This window comes from Rana temporaria, chromosome 7, assembly GCF_905171775.1.
Source record: "Rana temporaria chromosome 7, aRanTem1.1, whole genome shotgun sequence".
Taxonomy (NCBI): domain Eukaryota; kingdom Metazoa; phylum Chordata; class Amphibia; order Anura; family Ranidae; genus Rana; species Rana temporaria.
In genome coordinates this window covers 110,654,458-110,674,714 of record NC_053495.1, presented here as the reverse complement: position 1 = coordinate 110,674,714, position 20,257 = coordinate 110,654,458, and the positions used below count along the sequence as shown (strand labels likewise).

Sequence of the window (20,257 nt, the reverse complement as noted above, 5' to 3'; positions counted from 1 at the left end):
TGTCTCTTGTACATAGGGACATAGATCGGTCACCTCCCCCAGTCACCCCCCTTCCCCCACAGTTAGAACACAATACAGGTAGACATATTAACCCCTCCCTCACCCCCTAGTGTTAACCCCTTGAATGCCAGTCACATTTATACAGTAATTAGTGCATATTTATCGCATTAATCGCTGTATAAATGTGAATGGCGACAAAAATGTGTCAAAGGTGTCCGATGTGTTCGCCGCAATGTCACGGTGACAGTAAAAAAATCGCAAATCGCCGCCAATACTAGTAAAAAAATTAATAAAATAAAAATTCCATAAATCTATCACCTATTTTGTAAACGCTATAACTTTTGCGCAAACCAATCAATATATGATCATTGCGATTTTTTTTTACCAAAAATATGTAGAAGAATACATATCGGCCTAAACTGAGGGAAAAAAAAGTTTTTAAAAAAAAAATTGTGATATTTATTAAATAAAAAAGTAAAAAATATTGTGTTTTTTTTTTAAATTGTCACTCTTCTTTTGTTTATAGCGCAAAAAAAAAAAAAACGCAGAGGTGATCAAATACCACCAAAAGAAAGCTCTATTTGTGGGAACAAAATGATAAAAAAATTGTTTGGGTACAGTGTAGCACGACCGCGCAATTGTCATTCAAAGTGCGACAGTGCTGAAAGCTGAAAATTGGCTTTGGCAGGAAGGTGCGTAAGTGCCCGGTATGGAAGTGGTTAAAGTCCCACAACCTCCTGCTTTTCGAATGACTATCAACACAAGTAACTGCACAGATGTGGGATTTGCGATAGCCCTTCACTTCACTGAAAACGATATCCTATCCTTGAAAGTCCATGTAGTGTACAAACCACATCAATGCCATTGCACAGCATTCAGCAGCATCCAGAACAAAGCAATGAGACTTCCTAAAGACTATATGAGTGACCAAGTAAGTAATTTTGCAGCCAAGGGATGTGATATGTAAATTCCATAAATATTCAGTGAAAGAAACTATGAGGATTGCACGAAATACACCCCTGATCGAATATGAAGGAATGCAAATTTCTCTGTGGGTGCAAATACCTGTCTTAGACAGGTATCTGTACCCCCCTCCCCCCTGAAAGGTGTCAAATGTGACACTGGAGGGGGGGAGGGTTCCGATGAGCGGAAGTTCCACTTTAGAGTGGAGTTCCGCTTTAAGAGAGTCTAGAAAGTCAATGGTAAAATAGGTGATGGCTAGCTCATTAAAAATTATGACATACAATGTAAGGGGACTAAATTCACCCCAGAAAAGGGGCCGTCTATGGCAGGAGATGCGTCATTTGTCTGCGGATATTATCTATATGCAGGAGACGCACCTCATGTCAGCATCTGTACCCAAGCTACCATTGTCCCCCTATAATCAATGGTTTCATGCATTCACACCCATTGCAAGGGCAAGGAGCGTAGCGATAGCTTTTGGAAAAATGTGTCCTATAATTTCTACAGCAGTACAAAAGGATCCAGAAGGAAGGTTTTTGTTTATTAAGGGAATGTTATATGGACAGTGCTATACATTTGCTTCTATTTACGCCCCAAACACGTGTACAGTAGAATTTTTTGTGAAAACTATGGGGAAGCTGGACAAGTTTGGGGAGGGATTTGTGATCTTAGGAGGGGATTTTAACATTATTATGGACCCCAAACTAGATACAACTGCAGGGAAAACAGCACTATCATTTAAAGCCCTCAAACATGTGAAAAAACTGCTACGAGCTCGCAACTTGGTGGAAAGTTGGCGGCATTAAATGAAGGGTGGAGAGATTATAGTTATTACTCAAAGACACACAAAGTATATTCCAGATTGGATCTATTTCTGATGGACCAATATTATCTGGAATATGTGAATGCTGTTACAATTGAGTCAATAACAATATATGACCACGCACCAGTGGTGATGACATTTTGCCGGTATCTGCATCATTGGGAGCGGACATGAGGATTAAACAAGCTGCTGTTAGATGAAAAACAGATAGCGGTGGATATATGACATAAAATGATAGAATATTTTGAAATAAATACATTGGGGGGAGGTATCAGAGCAAACGATATGGGAGGCCCACAAGGCGGTCATCAGGGGGGGGGGGGGGGGACTTATAGCACACGGATCTTAAGTCAAAAGAGGGAAAAAAGAAGGAGCTGGAAGACATCTTAGGAAATATACATGAACTCGAAACCAAACATAAAAATAGTTTAGAACCTGGGGATGCAAAGTAGCTGGAAATACTACAAAACTTTCCACGTACTTGGACAGAAGGGTTAAAGAAAAGTACAGATTTTTCGCACACAAATCTTATGCGCATGAGAACAAATGTGGAAAATTACTGGCTAGACAATTAAAAAAACAACAGTAACTCTCCCATGTACATAACATCTGTGTGAATTACAAACAAGTAACGGATACAAAATCTATAGCTATGGAATTTCTAAGCTTCTATAGGTCCCCTATATAATATCCAACCAACATTGTCGAGAATAGAATAAGAGGGCCAGATAGAGAGGATAAGAGAATATATTGAGGAGTCCGCACTAACATCTCTCTCTTTGAGAGAGGTGGAAAAAATGGAAGAACAGATAACTTTAGAAGAAATAAAAAAAGCAATTGAAGAATTATTGATAGGGAAAAGTCCGGGACCAGATGGTCTAACAAATGTGTATTATAAGAAATATAATGATATCCTGTCCATACCATTATGTGATTATTTTAATAAAATCTAAGCAACTAACCCATTACCCCCAGAAGCAGTATTGGCTTATGTGACAGTTATAACAAAACATGGAAAAAATCCCCAATACCGCACAAATTATAGATCTATCTCCCGCCTTAATTCAGATACTAAACTACTAGCAAAGATACTGGCGAGTAGACTACAGGATAAAATAACACAGCTGGTGCATTTTGATCAGACAGGGTTTGTGAAGGGATGGGAAACTAAAGATAATACCATACAAGCCCTTCACGTACTCCATTGGATGCAGAATGGACCTAATAAGATGCCAAGAGTAGTAATATCAATGGACGCCGAAAAAGCATTTCATAGAGTAAATTGGATATTTATGAGAGAAGTATTAAAAGAAATAGGTATGGGAGAACAGATGATGTGATGGGTATCAGCACTATATACCAGACCAAGAGCAAAGATTAAGGTTAATGGGACCTTATCGGAGGTTTTGATATACGGAATGGCACAAGACAAGGCTACCCCTATCCCATATATTATTCGCCCTTGTTCTGGAACCTTTGTTATGCAAAATAAGGGAGAATGACAGAATAAGACGAGTTGAAATTGGCTCTAGACAGCATAAAGTGTCAGCATATGCAGACGACTTAATATTTTTTCTCTCCAAACCACAGAAATCTATAGAGGCTTTGATGCAGGAACTGATGAGATATGGAAAACTATCGAATTTTAAAATAAATACAGAAAAATCTGTAATACTACCTAGCCATGTGCCAAAACCATTAATTACATCTTTGAAAAATAGCCACCCGTTTATATTGAATAAAGAATCAATATTCTATTTAGGAGTCTATATTGCTGCAGATATAAAGCTTATATATGAACGTAACTATAGCTCTCTAGCTGCAGAAATAATAGAGGACTTGAATAGATGGAAAGGACACACATCAACATGGATGGGCAGAATAAACACTCTTAAGATGAATGTAATACCTAGATTAATTTATGTCCTATATACAGTCCTTATACCGCTCCCCAAAACATTCTTTAAAAAGATACGTAAAGCATTCTTGTCCTTCATAAGGAAGGATGGAAATGCTAGAATAGCGTATAACATTCTACGCAGTAGTAAGGAGGAGGGGGGGCTAGGGTTACCAGACATTGCACTGTATTACAGAGCAATGTCTTTGGTACGTATACTAAATTGGTGTCAAGATTCTGAGAATAAAGCATGGGTTTCGAAAAACATGGCAGGAAGAAATCTAGAAGGAGCACCATGGATATCATCTAAGGCAGGGGTGGCCAACAAGTGGCCCGGGGGCCACATGTGGCCCGCGGAGCTCTCTGATGTGGCCAGCTACCTCCTTCTCTGGAATGGAGGGTTGGTAAGCCCAGATCGCAGGTTGCCGACCAGCCATACCACAGCATCAGTGTTTTTAAATGAAGCTGGTGGTAGAGGAAGAAAGTGGCTGCAGAGCAGAGCCCCATAAGCCGATGCTTCCTCTACAGTGCCGGCCCCATTAGGAGGATTTCCATGGTTCCCCCTGAGGAAGAAAAGGGAGTGTTAGGCCCGTGGGAATCAGATGGGAATACTGTGTGTCTCAGGTACACCCCACTGGGAATACTTATCTCCCAAGCGGAATTGATGTCATCTCAATGGGAGATGGCAATGGCGGGGTGGAGATATTATCAAATCCGAGACTTCTTTAAAAAATTAGAACCCCAATTAAGGACTGTAGACTCTCTAACCACGTTTGAAAAATGTGTATAAAGATGTCAAAACCCAATCACCTATTATCCCAAATGTATAGGTTAATACTTAGTGGACAAGATTCCTCAACCCCATATTTTATTAAAGAATGGGAAAAGGAGCTAAGCTGTACATTTACAGCATCACAAATAAAAAAACTTATGGGAAGTAACACACTCATTGTCAGTAAGCTCATCTATCCAGGAGATGTCATATAAGTTCCTAGCTAGGTGGTATCGGACCCCTGCGCGAATAGCGTAAATATACTCATCTGCAAGTAATGGCTGTTGGAGGGGCTGTAAAGAAAAGGGCACCTTCCTCCACATTTGGTGGAACTGCCCAAAGATTAGAGTATTTTTGGAAGAAATAGCCCCATTGATAAAGAGGATGTCTAAGAAACCCATAGAGTTAACACCATTGCACTTTTTGTTCCATGGTCTATGGGATCTATAAATCGTATAAAAATAGCATCACACCACATTTATTAAACGCTGCCAAGAAGTTGATCCCCAGATATTGGAAGCAGGTTACATGCCCTACCTTAGCAGAATAAAGGGGAGAAGTATATGGAATAATGGAGGCAGAAAGATGGGTACACGGAACTAGAAACCAACAGAAGAAATGTAAAAAAATATGGGTAGAATAGGAAAAATGCGCTCAAGAATTAAATGCCTGACTTTGTTGAATATCTAAATACCGCTTAAGAGATACCTGAAATGAGGAGGAGGGATGAGGAATGGACCACAACATTTTTAACATAATGTATAGAATAAAGTGTCACGTGTTGATGCAGAAGGAATTACCCCCCTGTCTCACCAACCCTTTTTTTCCTCTCTCTCTTCTTCATCCCTCCTCAATGAAGGGTCGGAAGATGAAAGGAAAGACACGTTAATAACCTTAATATAAAGCACATTGAGTATTAGTAAACACAAACAAACACAAAAGGAAAAACTGGCAGATACATATCAACGCGATAAACTGAAAATTCTCACGAGCACAACAGTTGGAGGGAATAATTTTAGGGACATTTTTCCACCCCCCCCCCTCCCTTTCACGATACAAACACATAGTTAATCATTATAAAACACAAGCAGGTTCTTATTCTACTTCATCCCAGCATTTATACTTTTCACATTCCTCCTTCCCATCCCTTTTACCATTCTTATTTAAACCCCTTATCCTTTCATCAGTGAGGAGAGAGAGAGGGAGGGACGAAGACATATTTTCCCCCGTTCCTCTTTCTTCGCTGCCCCCCCTTTTTTTGTTAGGGGTAACATGGGGGGCATCAGGGGGGCCATCCCTCATAATTTAAACACGCATGTTATGGATTGTATATGTTATTGTAATTTTTTTATTTATTTTCAAATAAAGATGAATTAAAAAAAAAAAAAAATTTGCAGCTTTAGCAACAATATCTATATAATGGTTGCATCCAATTAAATTTTTAGGTGTAATAAGAAAAAAAAACAGTTTTTAATACATAAATATAATTTTTCGCGTTTCACCTGTAGGTGCTAGAATAGAATATAGTTTTTGGGTCTTTCTGCTTACCAGGAAGGCTGCCAGGTAAATTTAGATGCCATCTGCCTACCAGATGGGCCTGCTCATGGAGCTCAGATGCTGCTCATGCTGCTCATGTTGTCTGAATGTTTCACACTGGTCCAATAGGACGAGGCTTATTGGACAGTGGGAGGAAACCTGACAAATGAGGGCATAGGCATAGTTACAGCCCTGGCCATTGCAGAGGAAAATGCCTCAATGAATGCTGGTTGACTATATATGCCAAGGGCACATGTTCTTGCGGTCTTCGGCTGGCGAGCAGGGTCCTGGAGGGAGGGAGTGACTGCCCCTCTGCACAGGTTGCCATGCGGCCTCAGGTGGTTGACCTAAGGGCTTGAATCTGAGCAAAGCTGCAACCCAGATGTCCTGCAGAGCTGACTGGATGGGAGACACAAGGAAGGATCAGTTTCTGCCTACTGTGAGTACAGATCAGTGTCATGGGGCCTGTCCTGTGAGGGCCCTCCCTTCAGCTAGTAGGGTCAGTGGATGGATGTCAGCCAACGTGGATGCTAGTGAGTGTCATGAAGATAAAACAGATTCATCAAGTCTGCTGCCAGAGCAATCAAAGGACTTACTTCTCCAATACAAGTGCAGTATGTAGAGTTTGCTATCATATTCAGCCTGATGAGGCCAAGTGAGCGTTGTCTTCACCTGTAATTAGTTCCAGTTGGAGTATCCCACTATTTCCTTCTCCCATCCAAGTTCCAACAATAAATACAAAAAAACAAACCCCTGGATTGATTATTGGATAACAAGTGGATGAGAGTACAGTGATCATGTGAAGACCCCTAGTAACTGTCTGCAAGATAATAGAGAGGGAGGCCCAGGGAAGTTCACACACAGCAATCCCTATGGGGCAGTGCTACACACTGAAAATATTTACAGGAACTCACAAAATTGTACAAGTAGAAATATACTGTAATTCTAAAAAGGTTAGTGGTACTCACCACCAGAGAAACACCTTGGATATTTCATTGCTCCATCATAACATGAAGCTATTAGGGATCCTTGGCGTTTAAAATTTGCTTTGCATTTTAGATTCAGATCTGTGCCATGTTCAAGTATCTCCGGAGTCCTCTCTGTTGGCACAAATTCAATGTGATTTCTCTCCAAACTGCTGGAATCAATTGTGCAAGGCTCTGCAATATATCAATCAAATCCTATTATAATAAAGTTGTGGTATTAGCGTTATGGTGTTGACTACAAAAGTAATTTGTGACACTTACTGAGGCATTGTGGAAGTTCATCCCATTTACCATTTTCACATTTTACATTTATGTTTCCACTGAGCACAAATGTGTTTTCACATTTAAAATTCGCTGAAGACCCAGATTCATAACCATCTTGTTTTTTAGGAGAAAGTATCGCATTTGAAATGTCAGGAGGAGGACATGACCCTAGAAAATGATTATAGAACATTATATAGATTATACTCAGAAATCGCTATGAACTTGTAATGGTTCTAATAAACAAACAAAAACAGTAGCCAGAACAACCAGAGCCAAATCATAACAAAGTTAACAGAACAGTGACCACAAAGCAGGGAAAATATGGAACAGTTTGAATAGACATGGAAAATACATAAAATATCACAGTTTAGGTATGTGGAACATTCCCAGAAATCATTGGGAAACTTGGGAATATTACTCATTTAAGTTTTGCTCTTGGTGATTGCAAAGACATACAGGCATTTTCATAGCAAAAGTACACCACAAGTTCAACAGATTGGCACTGAAGCTGGCTATGTGGGTAGACAATGTGCATGAGTGAAACTGGCCTACTTTCTGGCACATTTTGCCAATAGACAAAATGCATGGGGAGAGTGAAATGATTGGAGGTTTTAGGTGGTTTAATGCAGAACTCCAGAACTGCATTTTCCGGACTCTTCCGAAGTCTCAAGAATCTAGAGGTTTCTTTTTGGGAGTTTTATTGAACAGGAAGTTGGATAGGGATGGGGAGCATGGGATACCCCAAACTGTAGAACTTGAGGACTTGCTAGGCTTTCGGCTGCTCTGTACAAAAATACAGGCTGCATTGAACCACCTTAGGCTGCACTGTACTGTCTCATTGCTGATTTGCACAACTCATGGCTGTATTACACAGCTTCTGGCTGCACTGCACTGGCTTTTAAGGGAAAGCACAGTCACTTCTCCTCTGTGTAGCTTCCTCACACCTGGTCTTCTGGCTCTATCCAGGCTCTAATCCAGGCTCTCTCTCTGGTGTCTTTTAGTTAGCTGACCTGCAGCTGGGACCTTAATATCTTCAAAAAGGGTCTCCTTAGGCTTCTCCTATGTCTCTCTGCCACAGGGGCCAGCCACCCCAGCCACCAGAAAAGGGTTCTCCTCTAGAAGGCTGGACCCTAAAACTCTGCACACTGCTGCCAGGCTTCTAGAAATCTCCAGAAGGGCGGCGTGTCTGACAACCGGTATGTGAGAAGCTTTTCCTCGCTGCTCCGGACCACACAGAGATCCTTACAGTATCCTATCCAGCCTTGGGAATCCTTTTTTGCCCTGTTACTGCTCCAGAAGCTGCTGCGGAATTGTGAGACCCCTGACCATGCTGAAATTCGGCCCAATTCCACCTACAACACTCACTGAATGACTCGCTTGCTATGCCCATGCGGCAATTCAAGATGGCACTGAGAACATGCAGAAGGCTCCTTGTTCCTCCGTCGATGCTGTACCTGCCTGGGCTGAGGGAGAGGTGGACTGGCTGGATGCCACTGATCCCCTGGCAAACCTAACTGTCTCCAAATCTGCTGAGTTTGTGGAGGAAAACTCAAGGACACAGACAGGAGAGCCGACCCTGTCACAGATCATGTCAGCCAAAAAACAGTGCCAGGCCTCACTCTCTATGCAGATAGATACTCTGCGGTAGACATGTGCAATTAGTTTAGTTTCTAATGAGTTTTTGAACGAAAATTCGTTAATTCCGAATTTTCGTATTAACACATTTTTTATTTCCGAATTTTCGGACTTCCGAAAATTTCGAATTTCCGGATTTACGAAAATTCGAATTTCCGAATTTTTTAATTTCCGAAGTTCCAAATTTTTAATTTCCGAATTTTCGTATTTCCGAATTTCGGATTTTCGGAAATACGAAATGTTTTAGTTTTTTAAATTGTAGAAATTCCGAATTTTCGTATTTCCGAATTTCGGAAATTCAGATTTTTTTAACTATTATTTCATTTTTTTGTAATTTTCGAAATTTCGAATTTTTCATTTTCGAAATTTCGAATTTTTCAATTTTCGAAATTTCGAATTTTTCAATTTTCGAAATTTCGAATTTTTCAATTTTCGAAATTTCGAATTTTTCAATTTTCGAAATTTCGAATTTTTCAATTTTCGAAATTTCGAATTTTTCAATTTTCGAAATTTCGAATTTTTCATTTTTTGAATTTTCAAATTTAGAATATTCAAATTTTTTATTTCTCGAATTTTCAAATTTCGAATTTTTAAATTTTCGAATTTTCGATTATTTTATTTTTCGAATTGTTCAATTTCGAATTTTTCCATTTCGAATTTTTAATTTTCGAATTTTCGAATAGTTCATTTTCGAACTTTCAAATTTCGAATTTTTCAACTTTCAATTTTTGAATTTTTCAACTTTCAATTTTTGAATTTTTCATTTTCGATTTTCGAAATTTTCGAATTTTCGAATTTTTTACTTTCGAATTTTCGAATTTTTCAATTTTCGAAATTTCGAATTTTTCATTTTCAAATTTTTTACTTTCGAATTTCCGAAATTTTCAATTTTTGAATTTTTTGAAATTTCGAATTTTCGAATTTTTAATTTTCGAAATGTCGAATTTTTAATTTTCGAAATGTCGAATTTTTAATTTTCGAATTTTCGGAATTTCGAATTTTTAATTTTCGAATTTTCGAATTTTTAAATTTCGAATTTTCCATTTTCGAAATTTCGAATTTTCGATTTTTTTTATTTTTCGAATTTACGAATTTTCGAAAATTTGAAAATTCGAAAATTAAAAAAAAATCTGAATTTTCGAATTTTAGAAATTCCGAAATCCCGAATTTTAGAATTAAAATTTTTTCGTACTTCCGAATTTTTTCATTTCCGAATTTTTTGAATTTACGAATTTACGGAAAAAAAAATTTTTCATTTTCGTTTCATTGTTTTTTTTTGGAAATTTCTTTTTTTCCGTTTTATTCGTTTTTTGCTTTTTCAGAAATCCGAAAATTAGGAATTCCGAATTTTCGAAATTTCCTGAATTTACGAATTTACGAATAAAACGGAAAAAAAATATTTTTCGATTTTCCCCAATTTACGAATTTACGAAAAAAAAACAAATGAAACATAAACGAAAAAAAACGATTTTTTTGGCAGTGCACATGTCTACTCTGCGGGTAGACTTTTCCCTACTGAAGGATAGTGTGCATAAAAAGTAACCGCCATTGCGTTGCTAACACAGAATAGTGCATTGGAAGATGTCCTGAACCCCCTGATGGTGACTGTCCATGAGGTTGCGGTGGACCACAAGTCCCAGGTAGCCAAACTGGGAGATATTGAAGACTTCAGAGGTAAAGAAGTCATTCCACAACTTGCCTGGCTTACTTTACAACATTAATCCTATCCTATTTCTCCTGACTTTTCTCCGGCTACCCAGAAACAACATGCTGAGTTTCAGAGTGTGAAGCAAAGGATTAAGAGATTGAAATCTTCCGTACAGTGTGCTGTATCCTGCAAGACTTTAGGTTGTGCATAAGGGGAAAATGCAATTATTCACTTCACCAAAGGTGGCTAACCACTGGCTGGAATCCCTGGGATGAAGGAATAGTGAAATGTCTGTACAACACCACCAAACAATAGTATTCTCCACAAACAAGTTACAGTGATGTCTTCTGATATCTTCAAAGCTGTAGATAAACGTGTCTTCAAAAAGTGCTTTTCTTCCACCAGCCCCATGGCAAACATCCTACTCACCAAAGGAATAATAGGTTTATTACATAAAAGCTAAGATTGCACCTACAGGAAAGTAGAAGTGCAATCCTAGCTTTTATGTAATAAACCTTTTAACGTTACTGCACTATGAGGAGCTTCTTTCTTCCTTCTTGATATATGCAATCATACCTACCTGATGGTCATGCTATACTATTGTTTGGTAGTGGTGTGCGTACATTTCACTATTACAAATGTGTGTGTGTGTGTATATATATGTGTCCATTTTAGCGCGGTATGAAATCACAGTTGTTTTCCTTTTTATCACTAATGCCGCGTACATACGATCATTTTTCAGTATGAAAAAAAACGTTGTTTTTCAGCATGTCCAAAAAACGACATTTTCCCAACTTCATCATTAAAACGACGTTGCCTACACACCATTGTTTTAAAAAAATTATCTAGCAAAGTGCGGTGACGTACAACACGTACAACGGCACTATAATTGGGAAGTTCCATTCGCCTTTGGGCTGCTTTAGCTGATTCTGTGTTAGTAAAAGACAATTCGCGCTTTTCTGTCTGTTACAGCGTGATGAATGTGCTTACTCCATTATGAATGGTAGTTTTACCAGAACGAGCACTCCCGTCTCATAACTTGCTTCTGAGCATGCGTGGGTTTTTTACATCGTTTTAGCCCACACACGATAATTTTTTACAACCCGAAAAACGACATAGTTTAAAACGACGTTAAAAAATGCAGCATGTTCGAATTTTTTTTTGTCGTTTTCCAGAACCTGAAAAATTATGTGTAGCCCACACACGATAATTTTAAATTACGTTTTTGAAAAACAACGTTTTTTTCATGCCGAAAAATGATCGTGTGTACGCGGCATTAGGCCTTAGAGCTTTAGGGCTCTTTCACATGGGCGGCCCGTTCAGGTCCGCATGCCAGTTTTTTAGGCGGACCTGAACGGGCTCTCCATGCTCCTCTATGGAGCCGCGGATGTCAGCGGTGACGCCAAAGTGTGACGGAGGAAAAACCTACTTTTCCATCCGTCTGGCGGATCGGATCGGGTGAACACGGACAGACGGTCCGTGTTCATCTGATCCCCCCAGAGAAAAGACAGGGCGGTCCCTGCACAGTGTGCGAGATCCGCCGGCTCAGCGGGGATCAACGGAGCGATCCCTGCTGAGCAAGCGGAGGTTCACGGGGTGGATCATTACTGATCAGCCCCGTGTGAAAGGGGCCTAACTACCAGCTGCTTTATTTATATTTATATTTGTTATATTGCACTATATGTACATTATAATTTCTTTATTTGCACTATTATTTGAATATTACATTTCCAGGGTGCGCAGGCTGAAGGGGTTGTGTACTAGACATGTGCATTCATTATCGTCCGAATGTATTTTCGTCCGAATTTCTGGGATTTTCATGTTCCTTTTAACAAAACGATAACGAATCTGAAATTCTAAAGATCCGAAATAAAAAAAATGCTTCATTTTCGTATCAATTATATTTTCATATAGTTGCGACAACAGTTCTTTATATGGATAGAAGATTCGACATGACAGTGACAATAGCGATCTGTATCTATCGAACCTGCGGTCGAATGTGCCTAACCTAACTATTAGTCCAAGATGATTCGACAATATCGAGACAAGATTCAAAGAAGCAGCTAAAAACATGCGAGCTGACATTTATGGTCAAATGCTCCGCCCATAGGCTATAGAAGAATTATAATGTTGTTTGACTAGTAATAATAATTAATAATTATAATTATTACCATTCAAACAACATTAGAATTCTACTATAGCTTGTGGGCGGAGGATTAGAGTGGAAATGTACGATCGTGGCATCGTACAGTTTAGCTGCTTCGTCAAATCTTCTTAGAACATCCGACAGACATTATAAGCCTTCAATTGACAGATTTGACCTTAATTTGGATTTTCATACAAATGCATTTTTTTTTTCCGCTCAATCTTAACTTTCTTGGCGACTTTCTCATGGAAGATGGACCCCCATCGTCTCCGTAGAAGTTTTAGCATCATATGCGGATAAATGATTCCTTTTTATAAGTTTTCATGCTAGTCACTTTTTTTTTTATTATCAATTTTAGTAAAAAGTAAGTTGATTTTTAGAAAAAAAAATTAGGGAATACATAAATTGAGCCAACATTACCCCCCTTCCCACCCCCTCGTCCCCCCCACCACGCCATCTCGTGACTCCACTGCCCCTTCTTTACTAATTTAGACCTAATACTACTTAACCTTTCTATAGCTCTCTCAGATTTTCCGCGTAGCCCCTGTTTTTTTTAACTCTTTCCAATTTGCCCATTTGTCCCTGTGATCTACGTTCTCCTCATCAACCCCGTCCTTCCACCCCTCCCTCCTATAAGTATCCTCCACAGACTCCATCCACTCCCACACTTGTGGGCTTTCTGCTTCCCTACACTTTTTAGGTATCAATCGTTTAGCTGCGTTAAGCAGGTGGGGAGTCAGGGATCTTTTATATTCTTTTATGGTCTCTTCCCCCCCATGGAACAAAACTACCCATGGGTCTTCTATTATCTCTTTCTTGATTATTACCTTAATCAGTGACAGAATTTTTTTCCAGTAGATTTTTATTTTCGGACAGTCCCACCACAGGTGGGCCATCGTCCCCTTTACTGCAAACCCTCTCCAACAGTCTGCTGACTGCACTTCTCTGTAGTTGCTGGTTTTATCTGGGGTAGCATACCACCCCGTTAGGCATTTAAAATTCATCTCTGCAGTCCTTACATCTATTGCAGAGGTATGAATCATATTGATAATTCTTGTTGCTGACGTTTTCCCTCTAGGTGCATCCAATTCTCTTTCCCATTTTAAGATGTATTTTGGGATCTCTGACTCTTCCCCTTTCAACAGAAACCTATATATTTTGGAAATATTACCTTTTGAACTATCAGTAGTGCAAAGTTTTTCGATCGGTGTATATTCCTCACATGGGCGCAGGGGTAGCGGTAGGCGCTTAATAAAGAGTGATAGCTGTGTATATCGCCATTCATCTAATTTCATGGATTCTATCTTGGCTTTAATCTCGTGACGTGTCAAAATTTTACCCTTTTGAATTCAGGGCCAAATCCACAAAGACCCGGCGTAACGGCGAAATTCTAATTTAAGTTACACTGCCTTAAAATTTCTACCTAAGTGCCCGATCCACAAAGCACTTACCTAGAAATTTCTGGCAGTGTAACTTAAATTCCGCCGGCGCAAGGCGTTCCTCATTTCATGGGGGCGATTCTCATTTAAATGAGGCGCGCTCCCGCGCCGGCCGTACTGCGCATGCTCGTGAAGTCATTTTCCCAACGTGCATAGCGCAAAATTACGTTACGCCGGGCTTTGTGGATTGCGACGGGTCAATAAAGTTGCGTCGGAAAAAAAAAAGATACGGCGCGAAAAAAAAAATTCAAATTCGAAAAAAAAACGCGTCGCTAGACAGAAGGGTCTGCTTTTACATGGTGTACTAACTTTACACCTTGTAAAAGCAGCCCTAATTTTGCGTATGCAACTTAATACTTACGGAGAAAAAACGAAGCTGAAAAGCTTCGCGGATCTCCGTAAGTGATAATTTGCATACCCGAGGCGGCATTTCGACACAAAATGCCCCCAGCGGCGCCCAATTACACATGCCGGATCTTCTCTCTAACTGTGGAAAACTGATTCTGATTCTGTTCCATAGTTAGGACCAGGGATACGACGGAGTAACAGCAGTTACTCCGTCGTATCTCTTTTGAGGATTTGGCCCTATATCCTTAACCTGAATTCTATTTCTAATCCATTTTCCTCCCACCTCTTTAGTCCCTGGTGCAAAGTATTCATTATCTTTAAGATCCATCAGTGGGGAATTAAATTTCGATTTCAATTGTTTGTGTAATCTATCCCAGACCCGAAGTGCGTTAAATGTAATTTTGTGTGTGGAAGTGTATAAGGTTCTGTATTGTGGTGGGTTCCAAATTATTCTCCCCAATTGTGCCCTTGCAAGTGCGCATTTAATGTTAATCCATCTTTTATCATGATTTTCTTTGGCCCACTCTATTACCCGTGAGAGGACCGTTGCATAGTAATATTTTCTGATGTCTGGGACCGCCAATCCACCCATTTTCTTATTCTGTTTTAGTACTTGAGCAGAGATCCTCTGTTTTTTATTTTTCCAAATGTAGTTCATCAGCAGAGAGTTTATTATTGTAATGTACGTCTGTGGCAATGCTACTGGGACCATTTGAAATCGATATAATATTTTTGGAACTAAGACCATTTCTACAACATTTATCCTTCCGAACCATGAAATTGGTCGGTTGTAAATATTTTTAATTTCTCGTTTAATTTCATTTAACAGGGGAATGTAGTTGACTCTATACATTTTCTTTAGGGAATTTGCTAGTTTTATACCCAGATAGTTTATCTCTTTTTGCCAAGAGAAATTGAACGCCGTTTGGAGGTATCGTTTTTCCTACAAATGCATTTTTAACAGAATTTTTTTTTATAAAAACAAATTTTGGGAGCAACTAAATAAAGTTGGAAGAAACCGAAATTCCAAAACAAAATATTTCAGTGTACCCATTCCCTCTTTTTTTCATTTTTTTTGTAGAACGTGGTAGAAAAAGGGTAGCAGCGTTCTCTGCAGGAACAACCCAAACCATACACCAGGTCCATTCACAGGTGCCTAAAGCTACGACTAAGGCCCCTTTTTACACTGGCGCGGGAGGCGCGGTGGCGGTACAGCGTCGCAAAAAAAATGACGCTATACCATCGGAATTGCCGCGGGATTCGGCCGCTAGCGGTGAGGTATTAACCCCTGCTAGCGGCCAATAAAGGGTTAATACCACCCGCAATGCGCCTCTGCAGAAGGGCATTGCGGGCGGTATTACCGCGGTTTCCCATTATTTTAAATGGGAAGGAGCGGTGAAGGAGCGGTATACATATCGCTCCTCTCACCGCTCCAAAGATGCTGCTTGCAGATTTTTTTCTCTCCTGCCAGTGCATCGCCTCAGTGTGAAAGCCCTCGGGCTTTGACATTGAGAAGGCTGGGCAGGAGTTTTTCAGGCGGTATAGCAGCGCTATTTTTTGTGCTGTACCGCCTGAAAAACTCCTCAGTGTGAAAGGGGCCTAAGGCTATTGTCGAAAAACGCGTCAGTGCTTTTGTTTTACTGTCACTCTGATGTATAAATAAACAACACTTCAAGGATTACAGTTTTGCTGTCTCTTCTTACTATTTGTCTACCTGTAGAAGTCTCGGAGTCTGCTAAATTACCTTTTGCATCTACTAAAGGGTATCCTGGGCCTTAACCTCTCTCCCACAGTTCTGTTTAAGAGATACTAAATCTCTTTGCATTCAAGAAGTGTCTGGCGCCCAGGAATCTGAAGATCCTGGATATCTCCATTGTGTGGACCCTTTCTGTTACTCCTTCAGTACCAGTAATTTAGTGATCCCAGTGACTACCTTTAAAGGGGAACGCTCACGTTAAATGTTAAAGTGATAAATTGCATTTGTGGCCTATTGCCTCACATTTAATTGCCTGGGTCTGTGATTTCAGAATTTGAGAGAAATAGACTGACCGTTAAGTCAGATCAGTTCCCATTTATGCCCGAGTGCATAGGCCACTCTAGATCTATTTACGTTGTTTGACTGTACTATTTTGAAGTCTGCATTTTGAGTTTGATTAACACTATTAAAGACCATAGTTTGCCATTCTTGAATATTGAGTTACCAGATCACTGTTTGTTTGATTGTGGAAAGTCTACTAGTAAAAAAACTTCCTGTTCAATACATTTGTGTCTGTTTTACTGTGTTTGCAAGTACATTGTTTGCTAGGTGTGCCAGAGGGGCTGGGAGTTTCTGCTACTCTACAATAAACTCTCTTAGACCGTACCCCTACAAGCACCAGGATGGACTATGCTGCTGTGATCCAGTGATGTGAGGAAGAAGGCGCCTGCTCAGAGTCAAGCATGGTGATCGAACTCCCTGTGGAGACCCGCCCTGAGGAACAAATCAATCAAGCTGTGAAGACGCTGTCCCCAGACAGGAAGGTGTGGGTGATTGCTGTCAAAATAGATCGTGGGACATTCGCACCTATGCACTGTTAGAGTGGAGACAAGGAGTCCCTGAAAGCTTCTGTGAAGGAATGTAATGAGCATAATGATAAATTAGAAAATGTCTATTCTCTGTGCATCTTTACTATACTATAAAGTCTATATTGCTTTTTCATGTACACCACTGCTGTAATCCTTCCTTACTCAAATCAGCCTCTAATTACACCCCCTCCCACCGAAAAGACTGGAGAAGACAGAAAATGGCGGATACCCTCTTCTCCCACACATCTTTAGGAATGCGGAAGTAAAGACAGATCAGAGGGACAACCAAGCTTGACCATCACATTTTTGTACTCTTCTTGTATTTCAACCAATAAGATGTGCTTTCCAGTTCACATTAACATAATAGTGACATATCATGCTGTGTGTAAAAAGTTTAGTACTGCCTGCAATAAAGCAGAGATAAGGGTGTAGTTCAACTGAGACGGTTGTGTCAGTGAGTTATTCCTAGCCGTGCACGCAAAGTTATCTGAATTCCAGAATTCGGAACAGCAGTAGAATCCATATTAACCCCTTTGTGTTTCACCGACCATCACACTTCAAAGGTGCCAGTGTGCAATTGGCCAACAAAACTGAGCTTTGTATAATCCATCTGAAGGTTCCAGATGAGGGTCCTACCAGCTCCAGTCAAGATTAGTCAACTACTGAAGAAGTTCCCTCCCCGTCACCCCTGGCTATGATCGGGACAGAATTTTTCAACGCCATGGTAGAATTTGTATCAAAATGCCAGAAGGGCATTTTGTTCTGTGTTTTGTGTCCAGTGTTCTGGAGCTGGATACTGGAAAGCTGAGGATCTGGATTGAACAGGCTATGCAAGCCTTGAAGAGTGGGACCTGCCAGAGGCCCAAAAGAAGCAACGCATTAGGGTGAGTTTGCGAGGCTCCGCTGCTGAGGCCATCAGGAACTTGAAATTGAATAACACGACCTGTGTGGCTTATGAATACCTGGCCATGTTACTGGAGGAGTTTGGGCAGACAGAGAAAGCAGCTGACCTGATCAATTTGAACATGCCCTTTAACTCCAAGGTGAACGCCTGTCTGAATACATGAGACAGCTGAACAAGATGCTATACCAGATTGTGCTAAAAAAAGGGATGATGCCTTCTGCCATAGACCAGGATAGAATCAGCAAATCCTAAAGGGGGCCCTACGCTCCGACCCAGTCTGGCTTCAGCTGAAGATCTCTGCGGGTTTTATGTCTCTAAAATACCCTGAACTCATCAAAGTAGTGGGAGAAGAAGAGGCCCTATTTGATGACAAGCAAATAGTTGTTCGTCCAGCCTCGACATGTTTAGCTTAAATACGGGTCCATGAGAACAGTGTAGCAAAACTCTGAAATAGCCGCCCTGAGGTCTCAGATGGCACAGATAATGGAGATGATGACCTTTCTGACCCCGAAAATAATTAAGACCCCCGACAGGAGTCCCAATCTTCTCTGAGGGCTTCCGTGGTTGTCTCTAAGTGATCCAGTGTCCTGATCCCTTCGACACAGGCCACTTTGAGCACGGATACAAACCACCGAACAGGCCAAGCCTGCCACTTCCCATAAATTTCCTGCCAAGCTAGTGGGACCTTTTCTGGTTGTCTCCATCCAAGTGGAGGGAATCTACACCAAGGCCCTCCTGGATACTGGAGCTCAAGTGACCCTTCTCTACAGAGACTTCTATGACAGGCACCTCAAACACCTGCAATTACAGAAGTTGAAAGACCTATAGATATGGGGTATTGGAACTCAGAACTTCCCCTATCATCGCTATCTACCAGACCTGACCTTTGATCCCTCCATAGATGTCATGTACCTGGGTGTCCTGGTCCCACAGCTGTGGAGGAGCTCTGGAGTTATTGCAATGTTCCCCCAGCTTGATGCATTGCCTTAGACTCATTAACCCCAGCTGTGGACAATGTACTATCAAGCAGCCCATAAATAGCAGCACTTCCTGTTACTCAGTGCCCATTTGTTTGTACTTGCTCCCTGGGTGTATTGATAGCTTTATGATTTTGACTACCGTGTATTGAACTTCTGCCTGAATTCTTGACCATTCTTCAGCCTGCTGATTTGGTACTTCACCGCAAGCTCCTGCCTGACCATCCTTTGGATTTCGATTTTGTAACGCTTTGCCTGAACTGTTGTCGACTTGACCTGCCTGATTGCTTTTGTCTGAATCCTCAGCATACCAGCTCCACTTCGGACACTACCTACCACAGGTATCTTACATAAAAAATGAACCACAAGGGCATTGGACCCTACTGAGATTGTTAAGGCGATTTTGTGTCAGGGACAATTGATTGGAGCTAATGAACAGCATCTTTCTTATCTGGAAGCCAAGTTTGGCCTCGTTCACACCATCGGACATGTCCGATGAAAACGGTCCGCCTTTGCCTCTCATTTTCAAACTGTTTGATGTACTTAAGGGAGCAGTTATCTTCTCTAAGCTGGACCTCCAAGGGCCTATAATCTGATTCGAATTAGAGAGGGAGACGAGTGGAAGACAGCATTCAACACCCACAATGAACATTTTGAGTATCTGGTTATGCCATTTGGACTTTGCAACACACCTGCTGTCTTCCAACTTTTTATGAATGACATTTTTCGTGATTTCAGCAACAGTTTTGTGATCATCTAGGGAAAAGGGAGTGGCCACTCCAGGTGGGAACCCAGATGAATATCCTCCGCTGCAGATAACTCAGGTGCAGGCAATGCACTTAGCAAAGCAGGAACAAAAATTGTCTCTGGACAGCCGCACTCTGAACAAATTGTAGCCTTTATTAAAAGAAGGACAGCACTACAAGTCACAGCAAAATAAAATAAAACTCGCCTACTGACGCGTTTTGCACTGAAACTAGTGCTTAGTCATAGCTAAAAAATACAACAAATGATATCAAATATATACACAACCTTAATGAGACCATATTACAGAAGACCCAAGAAAACAGATGGTGTCTAATTATCTTATTAGTTAACAAACCAATAAGTGGGTGGGAGTGTCTTGTGAAAAAACCCTCTAATAAACGAGAGAAAATGTGTGTTTAGTGATTTACACGTATATACCTTCATGTGCATACAAGTATTATATAGAAAATATCTCTATAAAAAGTTTATAGATGGTGAATGTTATACAGATGTAAAAACAACAAAACAAAAAGACAAAAGCACCTATTGTAACATTAATGTGAATGTGTGTAAGCCCCATGAGCCAGTGAATAAATGTATAATGTGT

General features: G+C 40.4%; 1 protein-coding gene across 8 annotated transcripts in view; it reads right to left on the bottom strand.

Moving 5' to 3' along the window:
• LOC120946232 (complement factor H-like) overlaps positions 1 to 20,257 on the bottom strand; it is a 3,139,400-nt gene that overhangs the window by 1,494,163 nt on the left and 1,624,980 nt on the right. Inside the window, exons 20-21 of one of the 8 annotated variants that reach the window (XM_040361060.1) lie at positions 7,239 to 7,409; positions 6,960 to 7,151 (exon numbers count right to left, since the gene is read on the bottom strand). The exons of the other annotated variants lie outside the window; for them this stretch is intronic. Of the exons in view, the coding sequence (XP_040216994.1) occupies positions 6,960 to 7,151; positions 7,239 to 7,409 (363 nt within the window). The remainder of the gene's footprint in view (positions 1 to 6,959; positions 7,152 to 7,238; positions 7,410 to 20,257) is intronic. 8 annotated transcript variants of the gene reach the window in all.